Here is a 24,814-nt window from a genome sequence, read left to right on the forward strand (position 1 = left end):
TACTTAATAATGCAGTTTGCAAACCTCTGGCTTGGTACCTAGATAGCTTCATTTTAAATAACTTTCAACTGATGCAATAGTGACAAAAAACTAAACAGATATTTAACTTACAATAATATTAAAAAACCCTAATAATTTCTAAATATCTACTATATAGGACATCACTGGAAGCGTGCTGGCATTTGAGATACCGCCACCAAACAACATCCTCCTTCTGTCAGTTGTGCGACTCGCTGGTACAACTGGAAGACTGGTCATCTACTGGGAGGCTCAGCCAATCACTGCTGATGTTAACGATTTCAGCCCTACATCTGGGAACATCACCTTTCAAGATGGCCAGGTGAATGGATAAATTGTCCTTATTTGAAATAGGGCTGCATGATTTGAGAAAAATATCTAATGGCGATTATTTTGACTGATATTGCGATATGATTCATGATATTGGAGGGAATGATCATTTTTGTATCATTCTCATTTTCATTGAAAAATATTAAAATTAAGTACGCAGTCACGGAAGGCTTGTATCAAGTGGCCGCGCCAACAGTTTTGTTGTCGTTACTTAGCATTGCTCATGAGGGTGGCAGAAACTACGCACTATACAGTAGCTTTAACCTGCCTTTTATATTACATCAAGCCATGATGTGAAGCTGTCAATAGGTTATTGCATACAGCTTCCAGGGTGTTAGCTTGTGTTTTTGCCATCCTTATTTTTAGAAAGAAGCCACGATTGCCATCACCATCTTGGATGACAAACTGGTAGAGACTTCGGAGACGTTCAGAGTGAATTTACTGCGTGTGATTGGTGGTGCTCGACTGGGAGAAGAGGCCTCTGTAACTATCAGCATTCCACCCAACGACTCACCTCTCGGACAATTTGGATTTCAGAAACTGGAGGTGAGTCTAAATGACTTACTGTATACTTATGAGGACATTTTCTCCATCAACAGTTCATTGAGTGGCGACCCTCATTTACAATGAAAGAAAGACAGAGAGAGCAAAAAAATAAAAAGAAGAAGAAAAAAAACAGAGAAGCAATACCATCATAAAAATAATAGAAAGCCACTAAAATTTTCTGAGTTAAAAAAAAAAAAAAAAAAACAGATAGATGAATTAGGATGATTAGGATGTAGAAGAAAAAACAGTTATGTTAAGCAATTACAAGTAGATGAAGAGATACCAGGAAGTATTACGTCTTTCTTGGAAGAAAGACGTTATGGGTTAGGCAAAAATTATGCAAAAAAAAATAAAAAATAAAAAAACACCACGATTTGAAAAAGAGTGAGACCTCTTTCTGCAGCAGTCCCTCTCCCATCTTTGTCGCACGGGCAATGCATGCAGAACAGCCAATAGGAACGCACTCTCTCTCCGATATGACCTGTGATTGACCAAAGTCTCCCGTGACGGCTAGATTTTCAAAAGCCTGAATACAGCAAAGGGGAGGTGCAGACATCTAGATTATCTCATACCACTTGAATTACAATATGATGAAAAACTATTATGGATTTTGTTTGCCCAACATCGCCAAAAATAAACTATCTACCACAGCTTTTAAACAAATTTACCTAACATATACATACTAAACCATCTGAAAGTGATCCTCAACTTAACTGCGGATTAATTTTTTTCTTTATTGTACTTTTTCAATATCACAAATAGTCATCTTACTCAATCCCCTCTTAGGTTGCTGTCAGCGAGCCAGAGTTTGTGGATGATCCTGCTGCTATGGCAACACTAGCAGTGCTGCGCAGTGCGGGCGGCGAGGGGGCAGTGACATTGCTGTGGCAGCTGGAGGACCAAGCTAAAGATGACCTCTCACCTTTCAATGGAACTCTTGTCTTCACCGGGGTACAGTATAAAATGGGTGGTGTTACGGTCCCACCACATATTGTAATAATAATATTGAGCAATACTAAGTTTTTTTTTTGTTTGTTTTTTATCTTGATATGCTGCAAAGTTAGCCTGACAAGTCAGACCCACATCAAGATGTTGGGTCTGGGAACTCACCATTGGCAGGGCTAAATCCGAGGGGCGGGATAAACGGTTGTCTTTCAAATTCCCTCTACACTCATAGCCAACCAGAGCAACGCTAGTTGATAGATTAAACTCTTGCCGTATCCGATCGGCAAAAAACTACAAACACATCTTCCTTTTTTAAGAATGACTTCAGTGCTTAACTCCAAGTCTTCTAGAGTCACGGTTAAAGCCCATTCCAAAGACCGCTGTTCGCCAGCAGCAGCAGCCATCTTCTTTGTTTTCAAGTAGCAGGGAATTTACGCGGAACCGTCGCAACTCTGCCGTCCTTATGTTAAGCCCGCCCACCGACTCTATACACGATGTGATTGGCCTGACCAGAATTTGGTTTTTCCAGCTCGCAAGCCAACGGAGAGTTGCTACACTGACCCTGGCTGCAAATTACATTTGCTGCCGCTAGGGTGCGTCTAGATTTCTAGGCTATCTCCTTGAACTGTCTTTTATTTCTTTTAAAGTGCTCATATTATGCTTTTTGGCTTTTTCCCTTTCCTTTATTGTGTTATATATCTTTTTTGTGCACATTATAGGTTTACAAAGTGAAAAAGCCCAAAGTCCACCCCAAAGGGACTTACCATCTCCAACAGAAACCACTGTTCACAAACTGCTCCAAACAGCTCTATTGTAGTCCAGCCTTCACTTCAGAGACAAACGTGGTCACTTTGTAACACACGTTATAATGCTCGCCTAGCTGGTAGCGTGGCACTCCCTCATACTTTACAACTGACTAGCTAGCAGTACTTACTGCGCATGTGCGACTCCCAACAAAGATGGAGCAGAAGTGAGATGTCTCACTCTGTAGCTAAAACAGAGAGCTCAACACACAGGGTGAAAAGAGGAGCTGCAGCAATGTGCAGTACAACAAAAATATGGTGTTTTCTGAAAATTAAACCTCACCTCGTCTGGTAGAGCGCGCACCCATATACAGAGGCTCAGTCCTCGACGCAGCGGGTTCGGTTCCAACCCTCTCTCTCCCCTTTAATGTCTAAGCTATACTATCAAATAAAGGCCTACAAATGCCACACACACACACACACACACACACACACACAAAAAATGTTTTTCACTATTCTTAACTACACTGTACAGGTTTTTTGTTTTTACAGGTTAGAGGTTTTAAAAACCTGATGTGTGAAGCACTTTGTAATGTGGATTTTGAAGAAGTGCTCTATCAATAAAGATTATTATTATAATATTATTTTTATTCATGAAGTCTGCTATGCTTTTCATACTTTCCAGACTGACTCTATGAAGACGTTTGTGATTAGAGCTCTCGCTGACACTGCACTGGAAGGAGATGAGCATTTCACTGTCCGGCTGTTTCCTGCTGGGAGTGGTGCTGTCATCGACCCCTTAAAAGGTCAGTATATGAAAAAAAACCCTCACACATCCAGTGCATTGATTGAAACAAATGTACAGGATTTACAGGATTTTCTTTCATTGATGCAATGATCATATACCCGGTCTCTCCATGTACCCCTCTAGGCATGGCCACCATCACTATCCAGGCAGACAAGGCCGCCCTGGGGATTATTGGAATACAAGAGTCCTCCAGAAATATCCTCATTGGAGAACCTCAGGCAGATTACAATGGGAGTGCGGTGGTCAGGTGAGATAAACATCAAACTGTATCCCTAACCTGGGAAGACAAACAATTCAATTCAATTGTATTTATAGTATCAAATCATAACAAGAGTTATCTCAAGACACTTTACAGATCAGTAGGTCTAGACCACACTCTATAATTTACAAAGACCCAACAATTCCAGTAATTCTCCTGAGAGCAAGCATTTAGTGTGACAGTGGCGAGGAAAAACTTCCTTTTAGGGAGAAACCTGGGACAGCCCCAGGCTCTTGGTAGGCGGTGTGTGACGGTGCCGGTTGGTTGTGTGATGAATAGTGGCAATAATAGTCACAATAAAGATAATGGAACAATGACCAGAAATAGTAGTTGTAGTAGTTCATGGCATAGCAGGGCACTGCAGGGCGTTACAGGACGTAGCAGGGCACAGCAGAGCATAGCAGGACGTAGCAGAGAGAGCTTTACAGTAAATATCACTGTCTCCATTTAATAACACAGACTATAAAAAGGTGGACATAGCAGCAGTGACGTCACCCATTGGTTTGTGGACCTTGTGACATTTGTCGTTTTGAACATAATGAAGGTATTGTATTGAATATAATGAATGTATAACGGTTTTGGCCATTTAAAATATATGATATACATAATTTACAAAATGAGCATCATGCTGTATTGAAGAAGACTTCAAACTAGGGATCAAGGCCATAAACTCATTATGTAAGTGTTTACTGAGGTAATAAATCAAGTGAGAAGTAGGCTCATTTTCTTGTAGACTTCTTTTTGCAAGCAGTGGCGTCGCCCCCTGCTGGAAATTAGATAGAATTTAAGGTACTTCAGCATTGGCTTCACTTTTTAGACTTCGTCCATTATTTTTTACAGTCCATTTAATAATCAAAAATGTAATTTGAAAATCCTTGTGTATAATTGTGTGTATCCCCCAGCCTTGTGCGAGGGCCAGGTGTGTTTGGAGAGATCCACGTGTACTGGAACATCACTCCAGCTGTGGTCTCTGAGTTTGAAGCAATCTCTGGAACTGTGACAATGAGAGACAGACAGTCTGTTGCCGCCATTATTCTGAAGGTACTGAATAACATAGTTTGTAGAGTTCACAGACAAATCCAGATATTGTATGAATCAATGCACTGCAAAATACACATATGCAGACCAAAAATGCATTATAATAAAGTCTTCCTACGGGCTTTCCATAAAAAATTGTCCCTGTCATATCTTTCATGATGGCAGGCCCTGGATGATGATCTTCCTGAAGAGCGCCGTGAGTACCAGCTTACTCTGACCTCCGCCACCGCTGGACTGGAAATCAGTCCCGTAGCCAAGCATGCCAAGATTATCATGGCAGCCAGCGACAACCCCTATGGCCTGTTCTCCTTCACCCAGAACCAGATCATGGCGTCGGAGGAGGAGGGAACGGTGAGCTCAACAAAATGTCAATTTTATTTGTATAGCCCCTTTCATTACACGTAAACCAAAAGTGTGATACATTAAAAACAGCATACACATTAAAACAAAGCATGAATAGAAATAGGAATACGCATCAGACAATCAACAAAAACGAACAAGACATACAAATGCAACCATACAAATTCACACACACACACACACACACACACACACACACACACACACACTGTATTAAACAAATGTGACCGCTATATGATGGAGGAGCCTCAACAAAGGAGGTCGTGTATGCAAACTATATCCATGTCCGTCACCTTCCACTTTCTTTGTGTTGGCGTTCTAAACTTGGTTAACTGCTCCTCAGATCTCTGCAGGATAAATTGAGACAGCTAGCTAGACTATCTGTCCAATCTGAGTTTTCTGTTGCACGAATAAAACAACCTTTGAACGCACACATGTTCCACCGAAACAAGTTCCTTCCCGAGCTATTTTGCAGAGGCACCGTGGCTCTGGCTGGCGCTTAGCACCGCCCAAGACGATTGTGATTGGTTTGAAGAAATGCCAATAAACCAGAGCACGTTTTTCTCCCATCCCGGAATGCTGTGTGGACTAACCAGACCCTCCTCCGCAGCGCTGTGGAGGAAGGTCTGGCAATGCGAGACTACTGCAAACCTAACCCATATGAGTTTCTTTCTCTGCCGCAGGTTAATGTGACAGTTAATCGCTCCTTGGGCAGTCTGGGCAGTGTGTGGGTGACCTATCAGACCTCAGGCAACACAGCGGTCAGTGGAGTGGACTTTACTCCAGCTTCAGGACGACTACTCTTTACCCCAGGCCAGACCTCACAAAAAGTCACGCTGCATATCCAGGATGACAGTCTTCCAGAGGGTCCGGAGATGTTCTTCCTCAACATCACTACAGTGGAGCTAGTCAATGCCAGGTAAATAATAGTCTTTATTGTCATTGTACACGTACAACGAAATTGGATGCAGTCCTTTTAGTGTAAACATCAGCAAAAGTGCAAAACAGGTAAATAACTATAAAAGAGAGTCTAAAAGTCACTATAAAAACAAATAAAAGATACAGAAGATGGAAAAAAAAAATGAAGTAAAGACACAAAAACACAAACGTACCATACATAAAAGACATTCACGGCACAATTCATCCTTGTGCAGTTATGGCTTTTGGATAACAACTGTTCCTGAGTCTTTTTGTCCATGTTTTAATTGTCCTCTTCCCGAGTGCAGTAGTTCAAACAAAATACAAAGTAATTTAATAAATTGGAGTAGATTAACAAGTTTTGTTGGTTGGAATGTATATAATAGCTTTAACTGGTGGCGAGTTATTGTTCAAAAAAAGGATGTAGCAATCGAGGCTGGATTAGTAATAGTCATTTATAAAATAGGCATCGCAGAGGCTTCATTTAGTCAAAATACTGTGATATATAGTGACTGTTCATTCTGTGTCTCCCTCTGGTGGTCAGTGCTGTGGACTACACTGTGAGGGAGTCTGGTCTCCGGCCGGACCAGCCTCCAGCTGTGGGCAACATCTCTTCTCTTGCTGTGGTCATACTGAAGAATGACAATGCTGAGGGTATCCTGGAGTTCAGGCAGGATTATGTCAACATTACAGGCAAGAGTCAAAACAAGGGCAATTTGAAATATATTTTGTGAAACGTGATTTGTTCAAACACACAAATAGAATTAGAAACAGACACCATTTGATATAAAGATGTTAAAGGAACACGCCGACTTATTGGGACTTTAGCTTATTCACCGTAGCCCCCAGAGTTAGATAAGTCCATACATACCCTTCTCATCTCCGTGGGTGTCGTAACTCTGTCTGACGCACCCACCGCTAGCCTAGCTTAGCACAGATCCTGGAGATAACCGGCTCCAACGAGCCTACTGCTCCCAGTAAGTGACAAAATAACGCCAACATTTTCCTATTTACATGTTGTGATTTGTATAGTCACAGCGTGTACAAATAACAAGGTCACATGAGACGCAGCCATCTTCTAACCGTATACATACTGGGAACTATATTCTCAGAAGGCAAAGCACTGCTACTTACTCACAAATCACGCCGCCCAAGTAGCAGAAGTAGCAGTGCTTCGCCTTCTGAGAATATAGTTCCCAGTATGTATACGGTTAGAAGATGAAGAAGAAGCAACTGCAAAAGAGCAAACACCCCCGACGTTTGTACCTCAACCTGGTTGTTTGGATGGCCGCAATGACTTGCTGTGATCGCAAATGGTTCAAATCTGATGATTTACTATATGTAAAATGTTCTTTCTCACAGTTGAAGAGCATGTGGGTACTGTGTTGATCCCAGTGGTGAGGAGAGTGGGCTCCTATGGACTGGTCTCAGCTCAGTTCACTTCCAGAGGCCTGAGTGCAACCCCTGCCCTCGACTACATCCTGAACAATGGCTCAGTGACGTTTGTCCACAGCCAGAATACCAGCTACATCAATGTCACTATTATAGATGACCTGGACAGGTGAGAGAAGACATTAAAGAAAATGAAAATAATTGAAATAAATGTCTAGCTTAATCCCCAAAATGTTTATATTTTATATTTCTGGGCCAGCTACATCAATGTACTGAATCCTAACTTGGATAGCACAGGTTGAATTGTAGAGAAAAAAGTAGCAGATACATTTTTTAATACTTTATTTTGAGATTCTTTTTTAACAATTAACAGCAAGCACAAAACAGCAAAGATACCCCATTCCCTTGCCTCAGAATAATAATAATAATAATAATAATAATAATAATCATAATAATAATATCTACAATAAATAAATACATAAAATAATAAAAAATAAATAAATATTTTTATTTATTATTTTAATAAAATAAATATAATTATTAAAAAATTAAAAAATAAGAAGTTAGTGCATAGACTGATGATGATGATGATGATAGACTGAACAACAATAGACTGACCATACCTAGAGATTGGCATGGTTTTATTTCAGTTAGCCTAATAGCTGGTTTGATTTGCATTGAGAGATGATTTTATGAGTACCCCATGCCAATCTCTAGGTATGGTGAAGGGTATGTGATGATGTGGGGCTATTTTAATTCCAAAGGCCAAGGGAACTTTATCAGGATGCATAGTATCCTGGATCCATGAAATAACTGGCCTTTAAAAATAAAAATCTGCTTGCCTCTATGGGAATTTAACATAGGGGTGTACTTACTTATGCCCCCTGTATTTTAAGGAACATTTATGTATTTACAATACATTGTGCATTCACAAAGATTTTTTCAAATTTTTTAAATTAAGGCATTACGATCAATTTACAAAAGATGATTTTTTTATTCCTCTTTTTAGTCAACTTTAGCATGGGTTCATAAACTTATGAGCACCACTTTACCTACATATTTTAGATAAAGCTGCCACAATTTCTAGAAATGTGTTGTCTCTTCTTCTTCTTTTATTCCAACACTGAAATGATCTCCCCCCAGTGAATCTGCAGAGATATTTGAGGTCCTGCTGGTTGGTGCTACAGGGGGAGCAGTTCTTGGCTCTCCAAAAGTGGCTCGGGTAACCATCGCCAAGAGTGACTCTCCAAGTGGAGTGGTCCGTTTCCTCAACGAGAGCCTAATAGCTTTGGTCAATCCTAACTCCACTCTCAAACTCAGCCTTGTTTTGGAGAGAGCAGGAGGCCTGGTGGGCAATGCAACGGTATGAGCAACAAAAGAAAAAGACATCACTTCAGTTCTCTCAGCAATGGTTGCTTGCAGTTTTCTCAAAGATACTTTTTCTTCACGGGCATCAACTAATTCCCACTGGTTTTACCTTTGGACAGGTTGCTTGGATCATCCGTGGCCCCAACAGCAGAGAGGTCCTTCCTCCATCCAATACAGACATTAGAGAGCCTGTGAACGGCTCCTTCTTCTTCAGGGATGGAGAGGAAAGTACACGCAACATAGAGCTGCGGATTCTCCCCCATGGGGAAGTGGAGGTGGAAGAGACATTTGTTATAGAGCTCAGCGTTGTGTCTGGAGAGGTGGATGTCGATCCTCAGGCTGGGGCCATAACGCTAAAGGTACGTCATTGTATAAGGCCTACAAGCTTGATTTCACCATCATGAATCAGTTAAAGGAGAAATCCAGCGCAAAATGAACCTAGGGGTGAATAACACATGTGTACTGATTGTACCGTTTGTTTTCATGCTAATCGTCTGTGACCAGTTTTAGCGCAAACCGCTAATTAGCTTATAACGCTAGTCGTTGGGGCACAGGTAAAGTAACAAGAAATCGCTATTTCTATACCACTAACAAGGCTCAACATAGCACCACACTTCCACGGTAGCATAATGAGGGTCCCTACATGTAAACCGAAGCATTGAGAACTTTGTAAGTGTACAGACAGTTTATTAAAAAGATGGTTTTTTCACGACACGTCATCAGACGCGTCATCAGACCCAAAGTCGCCATGTTGGAGGTACTCCGCATCACAACAAAGCACAGGCACTGAAGTAGATCCCGAACGGCGTTAAGGAAAATTGTTAATTATTGCCGTGTTTTAGGTTGTACCAATAGGTCAGACCGAGAAAAACATTTGGAATATTATCGACTTCCAAAAGTTATTAAAAACCAGGGAGAGGAATGCCAGAAGTTATCAGAGGAAAGGAGGCGCTTGTGGTTGGCAAAGCACAACCAGGATCTACGAGGGAAAATGCTGTCTTGTTCGGTCTTTGAAATGAAAAAAAAAACTATTGAGAGTCACTTGGCTACACCTTGAGTATCACAATGATATCATACGGTTAAGGTTAGGTTGATTAAAGACGTTATTGCATTACGTACTTTGGCCTTCACAACACATTGGTCGTTAATGACTTGGTACTGCGTCTCCCTCACCCAGCCACACACCATCTGGTTATAAGCCTCCAAACTTTTGTAGGATTTAAGGTCTTCCGCTGTGTATGGGCTCGGCGAGAAAACCAGGTAGTTGACTATATCGGGATATGCAACTGAATGAAGAATCACCGGGTCGCCATGGATCCAAGAAGAGGGAGCCAACTTGTAGGGATCTGCACCGCCAGTAAACTGTAATTTCTCAAAATATCGCACCTTTTTTGTGGTCCAAGTCCTTCCATGCTTTTGCATCTTGGACACGTTTTGATGAGCTTTTCTGTTGTTTAGACTTAAAGTATCCAAAGTGCACAATACTCCATTACTCCATTCAGTTGTTTACACCGAGTGCCTCCAATATGGCCGCGCATCCAGGTTACCGCCCAGAACGTGACGTCAGTGAAAACCCTCTATAGTTTATAAAGACTGTACCGTTCACGTGTACAGGCAGGCACCATCTTGGGAAAACAGTCACGACCAGTCGAACGACGAAAGCCGTGCTTGAGTTATGTTACACAGCGTTCGATTTCTTTTTACTTTACCCGTGCCCCGACGACTAGCGTTATAAGCTAATTAAAAACAAATCCCAGAGAACGGTCGACTCGGTACACATGTGTTATTAACCCCTAGGTTCATTTTGCGCCAGATTTGTCGTACGTGTCCATATAGGCATTGTTTTCACGGAGGGGATCGCCCTGCTTACCAGCATTGCAAGCTAGTGGGCTCGCCACCAGCAGTTATCAGTTTCTTTTCACTGACCACTGACAAGCAAAGAAAACATGTGTTTTTCTCTCCCAGATAGGGAAGTTTGGTGACCCAAATGGTATAGTCCAGTTTACTGAGGATGCTCTCCGAGAGCGTGTCTACAATGAATCCACAGAAGCAGAGGGCCCCTTCAACATTTCCCTGTTCATTACACGCAGAGAGGGTGTCATGGGTAACATCACGGTAAGATTACATCAATATACAGTACATTTATTCTATCAATCACATCCAATATCAGTGCTTAAACTAGCTAGATTAAGTTCTTTGTGGCCACTGTTAAAAGTGTTAACACAACCCTGCATTCTCTCAAACCAGGTGCATTGGCAGATACAGAGTGACTCAGATATAGCAGGGGACTTCCTAGCCTTAGCTGGCTCTGTGATGATTCCGGAAGGCCGAAGGGAGGCGGAAATTGTCCTCCGCCTGATGCCTGACACAGTACCAGAGCTGGAGGAGATCTACGTTGTCCAGCTCAAGGCTGTGGAGGGTGGTGCTACTCTGGATGCCAACCCAAACCTCATCAGGACGCGCATCAGGTTTGTCATGACGGTTCTGTAATATCAATAACATATATTGACTTTCAGGTATAAAGTCTTTAACAGATTTAACTTGAAATGAATCTTCCTCTCTGACCCTTAGGGTGCGTGCTAACGATGAGCCGCACGGTGTCTTTTCCATGAACCCTAAACAACAGTTCATTCTGGTAGTAAGATCAGAGTCTGAGTTCGCCAGAGCTCTGGTTTTGAATGTGACACGGCTTGCCGGGCTGTTCGGCAATACTAGTGTGGGCTATAGGATCAGTGGAGGGATAGATGAAGTGATGGACATCGAGGTGATACTGGGAGGACAAGCTAAAGGACGGCTGTTCTTTAGAGAAGGACAGAGCTTCAGTTCTATCGCTGTGCCCATCAGCAGTCAGGTAAGAGATGATTATGCTTGTGCAGCAAATTAAGACTTTTTTTAATGGTTACAGAGAAACCTTTTTAAAATACTATAGTTTATGTTGTTTTTAAGCACCAGTTTAACACTTGTTTTCCTGATTTTCTTGCTGTAGGTGTTTTTGACAGTGGGTGAGAGCTTCACGGCAGAGCTGACTGATGTCAGACTAGTCAGTCCTATCCTCGGCCCTCCGCCTCGCCTCCTTCATGAGGCTAACGTTGCTACGGTGACTGTGCCCGATGAAGCTGCCAGCTCAGAGGTGATTTGTGGTGTTGGGTGTTTTTAATATATATATGTATATGTTTTTTAAGTGTCGCCTCTGCAGGGCACTCACGATGCAAGACTTGCTACCTTGTTGCACAAAGACATTTCACTAGGTAGAAGTCCTCTGGTTCCAGCTAGTTTCTTCACTCCTCTGTTGCAGTAAACTGAATATCTTTGAGTTGTAGGCAAAACAAGACATTATTGAGGACGTTATCTTGGGCTTTGGGAAACCCTTGATCGACATTTTCTGACATTTTATTGACCAGACAATTTATAATCGAGAAAATAATCAACAGATTAATCAACAGTGAAAATAATTGTTAGTTGCAGCCCTACTAGGGTGTGTGTTTTTTTCTGGTGCTATATACTCAATGGGCCAGATGTACGTACATTTGCGAATGTGAATGGTCAGCGCCATGGCCAACCCGCAGAAAGCGCACGCTGTGATACTTACGTCGTATTTACCAAACCTGCAGTTCATCGGGTAATCAATAATTCGATTGATTGATTTCTTCCAGTAACTGTAATATTGCATGGCTGCTTAATCTGTAACGCTTAATGATTTCGTGTTCACTCAACTGAAAAAGTGTGATCCTTGTGGCAAAAATCCTTTCAGCTTTTACGGGCGGTTTTAGTACATACTGCGGAATACATAATTAGGCGCACTCTACGCCTCCCCTCCCATCTCTTTATGGGAAACTCCCACTTTCCCCTTCACCCTCCCGTGAATGCATATGCATGACACGAATGCAATTTGCTATTTTCAGTCCCCGTGACAGGCAGTCTGCACTTTTACCTCAGTGCGGCCTGTTTGTACACACCTCGCCATGCTTTTACGCGCACGAAACAAATACGCCTGAAGTGGGCGCAAAAGCGTTGGTACATCTGGCTCACTGTGTCACTTTGCATATCTCTGCTGGAGATCTCTATGTTGATTAATAAACATCCAGTTGTTTAATTCATTCTCGGCCACCAGAAAACAAACTAAGACCTATCACACCCTATGTCTCTGGAGTCGCTTGCCTCTCACTTCAATGTCTTTTAAACTTAATATAACCGCTATAACAGAGTTAGTGGGGAGTCTTTGACTGCTATGTTAGCACTCACCTGTTTCTTGTCAAGACATTTGAAAGGTCCATGTAACACAGCAGAGCTAACTCATTTAGCTTGCTGTTTCATGACAAACCTTGTGCGCAACACAAGAAAAGACTTCAAAACATATAACTTTCAATGTGCGACATAATATTATGCCATACAGATATGTTTTACACCCCTCTTTAATTTTATTTATTTATGCATAGCCTTGCCGTAAAAGACAGCAGTAAACATTAAGCATTTTAAATGTATTAATTTAGCAGGTTTAATGGTAAAGGAGGCAACAATATAACAGCATTATTAACTGTCTTCTCTCACATACGTTGTGCAGGTTGGCTTTGCCTCACTGGCTCTGCAGGTTTCAAGTATTGAAGCAGGAACATGTGAAGCAAAGGTGACACGAAAGGGGCTGTTTGGGGACATCAGCGTGCAGTGGAAAGCTGGGTATCCTTCAGGACAGGCTCCACCGGGGCTCAGACTGGGCGCTATCACCCCAAACTCAGGTAAAACACCCAGGGAGGGAGTGATCTCTGAAAAGCTGAATTATAGCCATGTAGACTCACACATTGTCTCAAACGGCTTGCATTATTAAGTATTATTGAGCAATCAGTCGTTTAATACTTTTTGCATATTTTAAATGTCGAGTAATGTACTGTACGACTTTCCGTTTGGTTAATCATGAATACAAATGTAGTTATACATGGACGGCAGTGAACCAATCTGAGCTTTTTATCGCTAAAAGGATGACCTATCCTCAAAGAATATAAGAATATATACTCTGTAGACCAAAGACTTGCAATCTGGTGTTCAGGCTAATACCAAACACCAACATGGACTAATGACAGCCTGCATTCTTAATGTTGGTAATGTGCTCCTTTCCTCATATTCAGGCTCACTGACCCTGGCCCATGGAGAGAAGACGAAAGCCATATCTCTGACAGCGGTCGCTGATCCATCTGAGCCGGCTTCCTATGCTATACACCTCACTGCTGCTTCCTCCAGCACTTCTGCAGCCAGTCCTGTCAAGCTTAGGTAATGGTTTCACAGCGGTCTGAAGTTGTGGTAGAGTAGATACATGTTAACTTGGAAAGCTGCTGCGAGTTCCAGTAATTACTTTTTATTCTACAGATCATCTGTGTTCATTATGCTCCCATTTTTAGTATGTACTCCTCCTTCAATTTCCTTTGCTTATTATTCCAACACCAGAGGAGGCGATTTTCTAACATTACCATTAACATTGCCAGACCTATCTAAACACAGCGCTGTGGAGTAAGGTCTGTCTACACCACACATACATTCTGGGATAGGAGAAAAAAACGCTCTGGGTTGTTTGCATTTCTTTAAATCAATCACAGTCATCTTGGGCGGCGCTAAGCTCCAGACGCAGCGACGGTGGCTCTGCTACATAGTCTGAGGAAGGAACTTGTTTTGCTGGAACATTTGCACCCCGCAAAAGAAAACGCCACATACCATACTAACTGAAGTTAACTGTTCCCACAACACAGTAATGTGAGCTATTTCATCAGCTGGATTTATGGTTAAACCTCATTTGCTCTTAGTGCATTACCGTGTCTACTTCGTCCACAGCAATCCAACCAATCGGTCCCAAAACATCCCAGTTAGAGAGTAAATATCGTAAACGTATTCTTTTTAAATCTTTACAATCATTCACTGAAAGAACCAAGCAGGCCTGCCTCTAAATATTCGTCAAAAATTGCCATTGTTTAGCATGTAGCTTGGTAGCTCGAAGGTGCGCGAACGCGCCAAATGTCAGACTTTATCCTGGATATGTACTTCCGTTGATCCAGACTAAAATACAAGTCACATATTTGTCTACTGTATTTAAAATGTAGCCTCACTCTGATGTCTGTCTCCCTGCACAGGTCAGGATTTACTGTGGCAGAAGTGGAGCCATTGGGAATCTACCAGTTTGCCCCCGATTCTCGCCAGCTGGTCATTGCAGAGGACATCCAGACTATTACACTTTATGTTCAGAGACTCTATGGTTCTCGTAGCAACAGCACCCGCCTGGCCTATACAACAGTAGCAGGCAGCGCAGCAGCAGGAGAGGACTTTATTGCAGTGCCAGAAGGCCATTTAATCTTTGACTCGCCTCGCCAAACCAACGCCTCCTTCCGCCTTTCAATTCTTGACGACTCCCTTTCAGAGGCCGATGAGTACTTTCACGTCAACCTTACAGATGTTCAAGTCCTTGCTCCAGACTTAGCTTGGGCAGATACCTCTCCTCGCCTCAACCGTCGGCACAGTATGGCCGCTGTCACCATCTTAGCTAGCGATGTGACTGGAGGAGTGCTGAGTATTGGGCCCGGACTGGTCCAGATACCTGAAGACAGGGATGAGGAGAGCCAACAGGAGCGGCGGGTGGTTCTGAGGGTGCGCAGGTCCGACAGTGTGGCTGGGGCTGTGAGGGTTCGGGTCCAAGCATACGGAGGTGGGAGTTTGTTTTGTAGCACTGATTTAAAGCTATAGTACGCAACCATTTTTTATTAATGAACGTCCGTTACATTCAAGCCTTTGCTAAATAAGTTGAAAAAAAGCTAAGTAAGCCTATCAGCTCCAGGGAATTGTGGCCGGTTAGCTCAGTTGGTAGAGCATGCACACATATGTTGAGGTTAATTCCTTGACGCAGAAAGTCCAGGGTTCGAGTCTGACCTGTGACAGTTTCCTGCATGTCTTCCCCCTCTCTCTTCCCTTTCATGTCTGAGCTGTCCTATCATTAAAGGCAGAAATGCTTTAATGCTCCATTGTGGCGTTATTATGAATCTAACTGAAGTTCTAGGCAAGACCCGCCCTTCAATAGCATTTGCGCACTACGATTGGCCAGGTGTCCATGTTCGCGGGACATAACAGTCCCCGATTTGTTCAGGTCCTGTCCACTCACCATTCGGCTATCCTAACCTTAACCATTTGAGGTCAATGCCTAAACTCAGTAAATCGGGCTGCTTCATAGGGCGGGTCTTGCCTAGAACTGCGGTGGGTTCCATAATTGCGCTCCATTGTGGTATATTATATTGTAATTTACTGTGATGTTTACAGTTTTTGCTTTAAGTTGTGTTGCTGTGCCCTTTTATCCAGATGGAAGTACCACACCTCTCCCCTGGACTCTGGACCCTGTTGGGACCCTTGCAAAGGAGGAACAGGACTTCCGCTTGGAGTCCACCATAGTGTCCCTTCAGGCTGGTCAGAACGAGACAGAGGTTGTCCTCCACATCCTGGATGACTCCGAGCCCGAGGGACAGGAAGTATTCTTCGTTTACCTCAGTGATCCAGAGGGAGGAGCGCAAATCACAGACAGACCGTACCAGGGCTTTGGAGCTTTTGCCAAGATCACTATCCTTGGTAAAATTATAATAAAAATTATCTTTGTTTCAATCCGCTATAGATTGACAATATATTACTTTTTCGCTCGCAGTGTGTTCTAGCAAATAAAAGTGATGCAACATATTTATTTGTTGGTATGAATAGATCGTCTTCTGTTTATAGCACCAGACTAACCCTAAGTGTGTCTTTTGGGTCTAATCAAATGGACCCGCAGACGTGTTTGTTTTCTCACTGAGTGATTCACTGTTCTTCTCCGGTTTCACTAATGCCATTTGTTTTGCATTTGGTCACTGTTTAGTCTCCAGCTGCTATTTTGGTCCTCACGTCTCACATAATCACTAGAGTGGGCAGATTATTTGATCACTCTGCATGCATGATTGATAACAAAATGTAATATGTGAGGTTATGGGGAAATTAATTTGTACTCTCCATCTCTGTTTTTTCTCTGTTTCTGTTATGTTCTCTCTAATTATTCTCTCTATCCACACCAGGGAGTGACTTCCATAACGGCATTATAGGGTTTAGTCTTAATTCTTTGATGGGTCAAGTCCTGGATGAGGATTCAGAGAACAGAACTGCCCTTCTCTACCTGCAGAGACAGGAAAACAGGTAATCGAACAACAAAGCTTTTTTTTTTGGTTAAGAGTTGAGAAATAAAACTTCTCGCCGACAAGATGTTTTCTTGTTTATAGTTAGTTATTATGTTCTTTCTCCCTCTGTTTAGAGCCTTTGAGGATGTGCAGGTCTTCTGGAGAGTTACCTTCAGCAAGGCATCGCTAACTCTGGTCAACAATGGAGTCAACCTGACCAGACAGCTGGTGCAGACCTCTGGAAGGGCACTGTGTAGGAGAGGAGAAATAATCTGTGCTCTCGCTGTGGAGGTCCAGGACGATGAGGTGAGAGAGATGGTGAAAGCAGTGCTACCGCATGTTGGCATCTTGCTAGTCTCGCCTCGGTCTGGCTCTACCACACATACATTCCAGGATTGTAGAAAAAAACCCACTCTGGGTTGTTTGCATTTCTTTAAACCAATCACAATCCTCTTGGGCGGCGCTAAGCTCCGGACACAGCGACGGTGGCTCTGCTAAATAGTCTCGGGAAGGAACTTTTGTGAAAGAAAACGCCACATATAATATTAAATGAAGTTAACTGTTCACACAATACATTAACGTGAGCTACTTAAATTAGCTGGATACTTGGATAAACCTCATTTGCTTCTACTTCGTCCACAGCAATCCCACCAATCGGTCCCAAAACATCCCAGTTAGAGAGGAAATGCAGTAAACATGTTGTTTGTAAATCTTTACAATCATTCCCTGAAAGAACCAAGCAGGCCTGCCTTATTGCACGATCCAAATTTTTTTTCAAAAGCTGCCATTTTCAGCGTGCAGCTTGCTAGCTCGAAGGTTGTTGTTGTTTCCCGGAGCGAAGAGTGTTTGAGAACAGCAACACACGTCAGGCGGATGTCAGGCTGTATCCTGGAAATGTACTTCAGTTGATCCAGACTAGTATCTCGCTGACCTTAAAGGTGCTGTAGGTAGGTGTTGTGAAGATCCAGCACTTAGCCAAAATATTTGAACATCGACAACTTCTCAGTCCCTCCCACCTTTCCGCTAAAGCCCAAAATGGTCTCTTAAGCCCCTCCCCCCACAAGGGAGAATGAATGCGTGTGCATGAGCAGTGATTGAGACGCAGTTAGACACTCCCCCCTGGCCCTGATTGGTGCATCTGAACAGGGAGCGGTGGATTTTTGCAAATCTCACTACAGGCTGTAGGTGGAGCCAGAGGAGCCGGATTTTTTTTAAATGACCTGCTTCATGTAGTTCTACTGGAACATAGGGTCAGTTTCAGCAAATATGACAGAACGTTAGTTTTACTGCACCTTTAAATATCCGCCCAATCCTACAGTATAAGGATAATTACAAATTTGGTAATGATTTCCTTTATATGTGTATTCATAAGAATTGCTGTGGTGCACAAAATCAAACAATAACTCATCTGTGTTGCTGTAGGAACCAGAGCTGCAGGCGTGGTTCTTGGTGGAGATTTATCAGGTGGGTGCTGGAGCTTCCATTAATGAGACCACCCGTTTTGCCAACATCACCATGGCCGAGAGCGACGATCCACAAGGCATCATGTACTTTGCCGTGGGTCACAGACTGCCCATCGCCACCATGACGACCACGAGGCTCAGTCTCCAGGTCTACAGACGAGCAAGCACAGCTTCAGTCACGTCTGTACAATATCGCACACTGGTAAGTCACAAACACGCGTAGGAGTTAAGCACAGGCAATACATTATTAATGGCACACATGCATTAATATATGCACATACACACAATATGCACAGATGCAAGCAAACCTGCACTTTGCAAATGTTTGAAATAGTTTTTGTAATTGGTTGAACTTATGTGTAAAACTGCTATTTGTCTTATTTTTTTTAAGCACTTTTTGATCATTCAGCTTCACCTTGGAGGTGTCATTCTGCGTAGTAGGAAATCTCATTTTCATTCAAGGCCAATGTGATTCTAACCAATCACTTGCCGAAATGAACATTGTCGCCAATCATTGCAACACCTGATCGTTTACCTGATAAACGATGTTTGACTGTTTGTTTACCTGATTTGCCCCGAGTTTCAGCAGACACAAATCTAATGGTACACTGATAATATTTAGGCCAGTTATAAAAACTTGATTACGTGATGTCATGCTCTCTGTACTACAACCAAGCACGGATATTGGGGCGTACTCTACAATGTTGGACTTTTGTCTCACTGTTTTTTCACTCATGAAAAAATCTTGGAAATTTTGAAGTATGATGAGGAGCTTTTTATTTGAACTTAGTCTCTATTGGGACACTTCTTCAGAACAATTTTAATTGTAATGCAGAAATGCTAGAAAGACCTGATACACATGTCTTTTGAAATGGAGGGCAACTAAATGTAATAAATACTAACTGCAACTAAATTGCATTTAGTAATCATTTCTCTTTTCTTCTGATTATGATCTTCACTTTAACCAGTTATACTGTTTATATTAGGGGTGCATGACATATCGACTCAATATCGTTATCGTGATATATCACGCAATATTATATCGAAAGTGTCACAATAAGTATGCTATATTTAGTTTATTTTGTGGAGCGCTGCGTCCCGTCCGTTGGCTGTGTGGCTTAGTTGTGTTTGTTGTAGAGCCCGCTTGAAACGCTGTAATGATCATCATTTCATTGGTCAGTTACCGTGCCACTTGCCTATGTCAGTGCACGTCAGCGCACGGGTCCACTACGTGACAAACCCTATGGAGCGTACCACGTGACGTGTGTGCATATTTCGACAGAGTGACAGTTAGTGAAGAAATAGATAGAGACAACCAAACGGAACGAACATACATACATGCCCTTCATTTATTTATTTTATACTGTACCACCAGTAAAACATGTCCTGTTCTGTAGACATGGTCCTTATTTATTTATTCATGTTGGACCAGTCCAATATGTCTGTTGAAATAACCCTTGTGTTGTAAGAAAATTTGTTTTATTTGTTATGAATCTATTTTGATGCGCTTTCCCATAACTTTTGTAATTTTACATGTTAAAAAAAATATCGAAATTAATATCGATATCGCAGTAGTCATAATCAATATTGTATATCGCATTTTGTCAATATCGTGCAACCCTAGATTATATGGATATATTAATAATTGGTCATGGATTATTTGATGTTAGTGATGACAAAGGTTTCCTCCTCTCCTCACCTCTTTGATCTGCAGGCATTGATGATTAAAGATATCTTGGCTACATTCAGTTCAGAGGCATAAAGTATTCACAGGCACTCACACTTTTTGATATTAGAGATCAAAGTAATAGTGTCTAGTGCACTCAACAAAAATCCAAAACCTCGCTGAGACACACGACCAGGTCATGTGCTTTCATCTCTCAGAACTAGAGCATATTGGGAGACAAAAGGTTTTAATGCATAGTAAAAGCCCTCTGCTCATTATGCTCTCACAACATCAACTTCACTCATCTAAATGTGCTATGAGAGCGCAGACCATAATGCATCATGAAAAATATGCTTTTGATCGTCTAAAGTAGTCTGACATCTGTTGACTTCATTGTTTCTACATTTTGTGGGTATATTATATGTGTTGATCTTGTAGGTTTGTTTTGCAAAACAATTGAAAAACTTGATTTAATCAGGAAATCACATCGAGATCAAGATCTCATTTGCAAGTGAGACCTGAGTACAAAGTGAAATATCAAACAGAAATATAATCAAATGAAAATACAAAAACATTTAAATATCAAGTCGAGTAGACCGCAGTACGCAGGCATAAACAGAAAAAAAAATGTATACAATTATTTCTTACAAATAGGGTGCACTCAGTGCTGGTAAACATGACTCCATCCAACCCGAAACATTTCTGTTTTTCCTCCAGGAGCTCGCCAGCGAAGAGGTACTCGGCCCCTCTATAATCCGGCCTGCTAAAGCAGGCATGGACTTTCCTAAACAGGAGGGTAGTCTCACCTTCAATGTGGGCCAGCGTAACACATCATTGGACATTTACCTCACACCGGACCTCGCCTCATCCTTGCCCACACCGAAGCGCTTCCAGGTGGAGCTCTACAATGCTACAGGGGGAACCAGAGTGCACCCCCAGTTCGGGCTCGCTAATGTGACTCTGGTGTCAAATGCAGCAAGTGAAGCTGTGTGGCTCTTACTGGAACAGTTACATCAGCCCCTAGACTCAACTATATTGAACCAGGTGCTGCAAGGACTGATCAATAAGGTCTCTACACCGCTCTCTCGCGAGCAGATGGCCGCCGTGCTTGAAGCCCTGGGGAAGGTAAGGGGGTTTGAGACTAAGGAAAAAAAGCATTTCCTGTAAACTAATACCTAAACCTTATTTTAAGTAGGGCTGCAAATAGTCTCACATTGCCAGACTTCCTCCACAGCGATGCGGAGGAGGGTCTGGCGAGTCCACACAGCATTCCGGGATGGGAGAGGAACGTGCTCTGGTTTATTGGCATTTCTTTAAACCAATCACAATCATCTTGGCCGGTGCTAAGAGCGGACAGAGCCACGGCGCCGCTGCAAAATAGTCTCAGGAAGGAACTTGTTTTGGTGGAACATGTGTACGTTCAAAAGTTGTTTTAGTCGAGCAACAGGAAACTCAGATTGGACAGATAGTCTAGCTAGCTGTCTGGATTTACCCTGCAGAGATCTGAGGAGTTTAGAACGCCAACACGAAGAAAGAGCAGGGTTCATACGTTTTGAAAAAAACTGGAAAAGTTATGGAATTTGAAAAAATGCAAATTCCAGGCCTGGAAAGGTTTTGGAAAAGTCATGGAATTTTTTTTTTTAAACACAGCATAATAATATGTGATTTAATAAATGTATTTCACGTCGTCCTAACCTCAACGTTGTTTTCGGGGCACGATATTACGAATCCCACTATGAACCACATACATTGTCATTCATTTTATTGTTAAACCTCTGAGGGTAAACTTTAACACAGATTTTTATTCTTATTGTATAATGTCGATTGACATTTTCAGGAATACATAGTCATGGAAATTTGCCAAAAAGTCATGAAAAAGTCATGGAAAAGTATCGGTTAAAATGTGTATGAACCCTGAAAGAGGAAGGTGACGGACATCCGGCCGTAAAGTGGGACATCCGTCAAACGTTGTGGATATAGACTAGGCTGCAGCTAACTATTATTTTCATTGTGGATTAATCTGTTGATTATTTTCACCATTAATCAATTAGTTGTTTGGTCTTTAAAATGTCAGAAAATGGTGAAAAGTGTCGATCAGTGTTTCCCAGAGCACAAGACGACGTCCTCAGATGTCTTGTTTTGTCCACAACTCAAAGATATTCAGTTTACTGTCACAGAGGAGAGAAGAAACTAGAAAATATTCACATTTATCAAGCTGGAATCAGAGAATTTTGACTGATGGACCGATTAATTAATTATCAAAATAGTTTAATAGTTGACAACTAATGGAATAATCAATTAAGCTTTGCAGATCTAATTTTAAGACATATGTCATTCAATCTCATTGAAGGTGGAGGAGCAGACAAAACAGTGTGATCATATGTAATACCTAAATGTTCTATCTTCTCCTTCACAACATCAATATCATGGTGTAAAACTAGATACAGTATCATTGATATTGGAGTATTTGCCAAAGCTTCATTTTTGTTTTAAATTTTCTAATAATACTAATGATTTTCTTCTGAAAGCACAAGTCATTTTCTCTAGCATATGATTACATTGTCCATTATGTTGGAAACACTTGCTTCTGCGTGAGTCAGCGCGGCGATCCGTGTCAGACAGATAGACGGTACACCTACACTTCACTGCTGCGCTCTGACAGATCTGAAGACCAGATTGTCATCTGAAAAGGTCTCAGTTGTCACTCTAAATGAGCTCTGCTAACATGACGCTGCTCTGATGTTAGAGTCGACATATTGCACTTTCTCAGCCCCCAGACAAGCGGAGACACCACTGTAATTTCACATGAAGGAGTGTGCGTGGGATGGAAGAGAGAGCAGAGACAGCAGGGATGAGTTACACAGCATGAGGATATGTTGGAGCACAAAGATAGAGTAGGAGACAGTGTATGGAAGGTGGCATTAATTCGCTATAAAAGCTGCGTAACACTGAAGCCTAAATCAAAGAAAGTGGCAGAGCCAAGGGGGGTAGTTTCCACAGTAGATCACACGTACATTATATCAGACGGATAGGCTTTCAGACAAGAGCAAAGCAAACCTTTTCTCAATATGTTGTTGCTACATTTCTCCATCCATCTATCTATCTCTCTCTGTATTTATCTCTGTTTCCTCCGAGCCAGGTGCTTGCAGAGGCAGAGAGGGCTCCTTTACATGAAAGTAGCCGCAATTTGACTTACGACCTGCTGTGTGCCTTGGCCAATCCCAGCAGAGTCGACACCCGGGGCCTCATCCACCTTGCTGAGGTGGCCGAGCGATTTGCATTCTCCCTGCTCACGCAAAGCCAGTGTGAGATGTGAGTGTTCCATCTCAACAAGAGTGAAGAGTATAAGAGAGATATCCCTATTTTAAGATGTTGTGAACACTTACCTTACCATGCGTGCTACATCAATACACCAAGGATTGTCCTTTTTTAAATGCCATTTGCAAGCATCAGCTTGGTATTATAAATGTTTTTCTTTGTGTGGTTTCTCCAGAAGGGGTACCATCCTGGAAACATGTCCGTATATGACCATCTCTGCCTTCCAGTGGTACCCCACACAGATCAATGGACACAAATTCAGGGGCCGTAATGCGGACTTCTTCCAGCTGCCAGATACCCTACTGGCAGTACCAGCAGCCTCTACACCTAACTGTGGCAACCTCAGCCAGATTCAACTGACCGAGTTTAGAACTGAACACTGGTTTCTCACCAGTGATACAAACACTGCTCTCAATGGGAAGGTAAGGAAGCACTGAGATAGTTTTGACTTTTTTTTTTTTAAGATTATTTTTGGGCTTTTCCGCCTTTATTTTGATAGGACAGCTAGGTGAGAAAGGGGAGGAAGACCTCTACCTCTCAGTATATGTGCGCCTGATCTACCCACTGAGCCAGCACGTTTGACTTAATTTTTAAACCAAAATGTATTTTTTGTTGTTTTTTGCACAGAATTGAACAGAGGGTAATAATAAAAGAGAAAAAGATCAGTGATTGATGTTCCAAGGCTAAATCACCAAGTACACAGAATTATATTGCACTAGTCCCACCCACCCCAGCTTCCACTCACACTACATGTTCACACTCTCACACAGCTTAGAGTAGACAAATGTTAACAAGCGCATAAAACGTCATATAAAAAATAAATTGACAGGTTCATGGTGTACTATATTTGATATGTTCGTCTAGATCTAAGAAATAAGGGTAAAGACTGCCGACAAACAAACAAGCAAACATGGGGGGGGTTCAAGGCTCAGTTAGTTTTAGTTTCTGCATTGACTTCATTTTTGTCTCAAATAGTGTAATTTGATTAAAAACAGCAGGTGGCAGTATTACTCCAGCATAAAGTAGCCATTTGTTTTTTTTTAGTTTGTTCCACAGCTGAGCCCTCTTCTCTTCTTCTGTTTGTATAGGTATTCTCAGCCAGCCTCCAGGACAGAAGGTCACGGCCCCTAGAAGATGGCAATGAGGTGGTGTATCGTATCCACACCCCTGGCCAACAAGTTAAGCCAGGCCGTTCTCTGTGCCTTCTCTGGAACCAGACCACTGCAAGGTAATCCACCAGAGACTCACCATGCGCAACCATTCTAAATTAACTTAAAACAGTAAGTTGATACTCAAAATGTTTCTGTTTTTGATGACACGACCACGATTGCCTCTGCATTACCTGGTAATATAGTACTGTATATGTATAAACACATACATACATACACACGTACACACATACATACATATATACATATAATAGTAAGTTTTATTTATTTATATAGCACCTTTTATAGATAACAAATCACAAAGTGCTTTA

The 24,814-nt window shown here is 42.1% G+C and overlaps 1 protein-coding gene across 1 annotated transcript in view; it reads left to right on the plus strand.

Moving 5' to 3' along the window:
- adgrv1 (adhesion G protein-coupled receptor V1) overlaps positions 1–24,814 on the plus strand; it is a 153,053-nt gene that overhangs the window by 57,350 nt on the left and 70,889 nt on the right. The window contains exons 60-86 of the mRNA XM_078251549.1: positions 158–340; positions 715–894; positions 1,681–1,845; positions 3,268–3,388; positions 3,514–3,637; positions 4,552–4,690; positions 4,853–5,038; positions 5,731–5,966; positions 6,510–6,658; positions 7,328–7,526; positions 8,501–8,720; positions 8,845–9,088; positions 10,695–10,840; positions 10,973–11,193; positions 11,297–11,576; positions 11,712–11,855; positions 13,287–13,458; positions 13,846–13,987; positions 14,839–15,407; positions 16,052–16,315; positions 16,789–16,906; positions 17,022–17,193; positions 18,310–18,552; positions 20,734–21,141; positions 23,156–23,328; positions 23,510–23,756; positions 24,423–24,562. Coding sequence (XP_078107675.1) covers positions 158–340; positions 715–894; positions 1,681–1,845; positions 3,268–3,388; positions 3,514–3,637; positions 4,552–4,690; positions 4,853–5,038; positions 5,731–5,966; positions 6,510–6,658; positions 7,328–7,526; positions 8,501–8,720; positions 8,845–9,088; positions 10,695–10,840; positions 10,973–11,193; positions 11,297–11,576; positions 11,712–11,855; positions 13,287–13,458; positions 13,846–13,987; positions 14,839–15,407; positions 16,052–16,315; positions 16,789–16,906; positions 17,022–17,193; positions 18,310–18,552; positions 20,734–21,141; positions 23,156–23,328; positions 23,510–23,756; positions 24,423–24,562 — 5,585 coding nt within the window. The remainder of the gene's footprint in view (positions 1–157; positions 341–714; positions 895–1,680; positions 1,846–3,267; positions 3,389–3,513; positions 3,638–4,551; positions 4,691–4,852; positions 5,039–5,730; positions 5,967–6,509; positions 6,659–7,327; positions 7,527–8,500; positions 8,721–8,844; positions 9,089–10,694; positions 10,841–10,972; positions 11,194–11,296; positions 11,577–11,711; positions 11,856–13,286; positions 13,459–13,845; positions 13,988–14,838; positions 15,408–16,051; positions 16,316–16,788; positions 16,907–17,021; positions 17,194–18,309; positions 18,553–20,733; positions 21,142–23,155; positions 23,329–23,509; positions 23,757–24,422; positions 24,563–24,814) is intronic.

Source organism: Sander vitreus, chromosome 5, assembly GCF_031162955.1.
Source record: "Sander vitreus isolate 19-12246 chromosome 5, sanVit1, whole genome shotgun sequence".
NCBI lineage: Eukaryota > Metazoa > Chordata > Actinopteri > Perciformes > Percidae > Sander > Sander vitreus.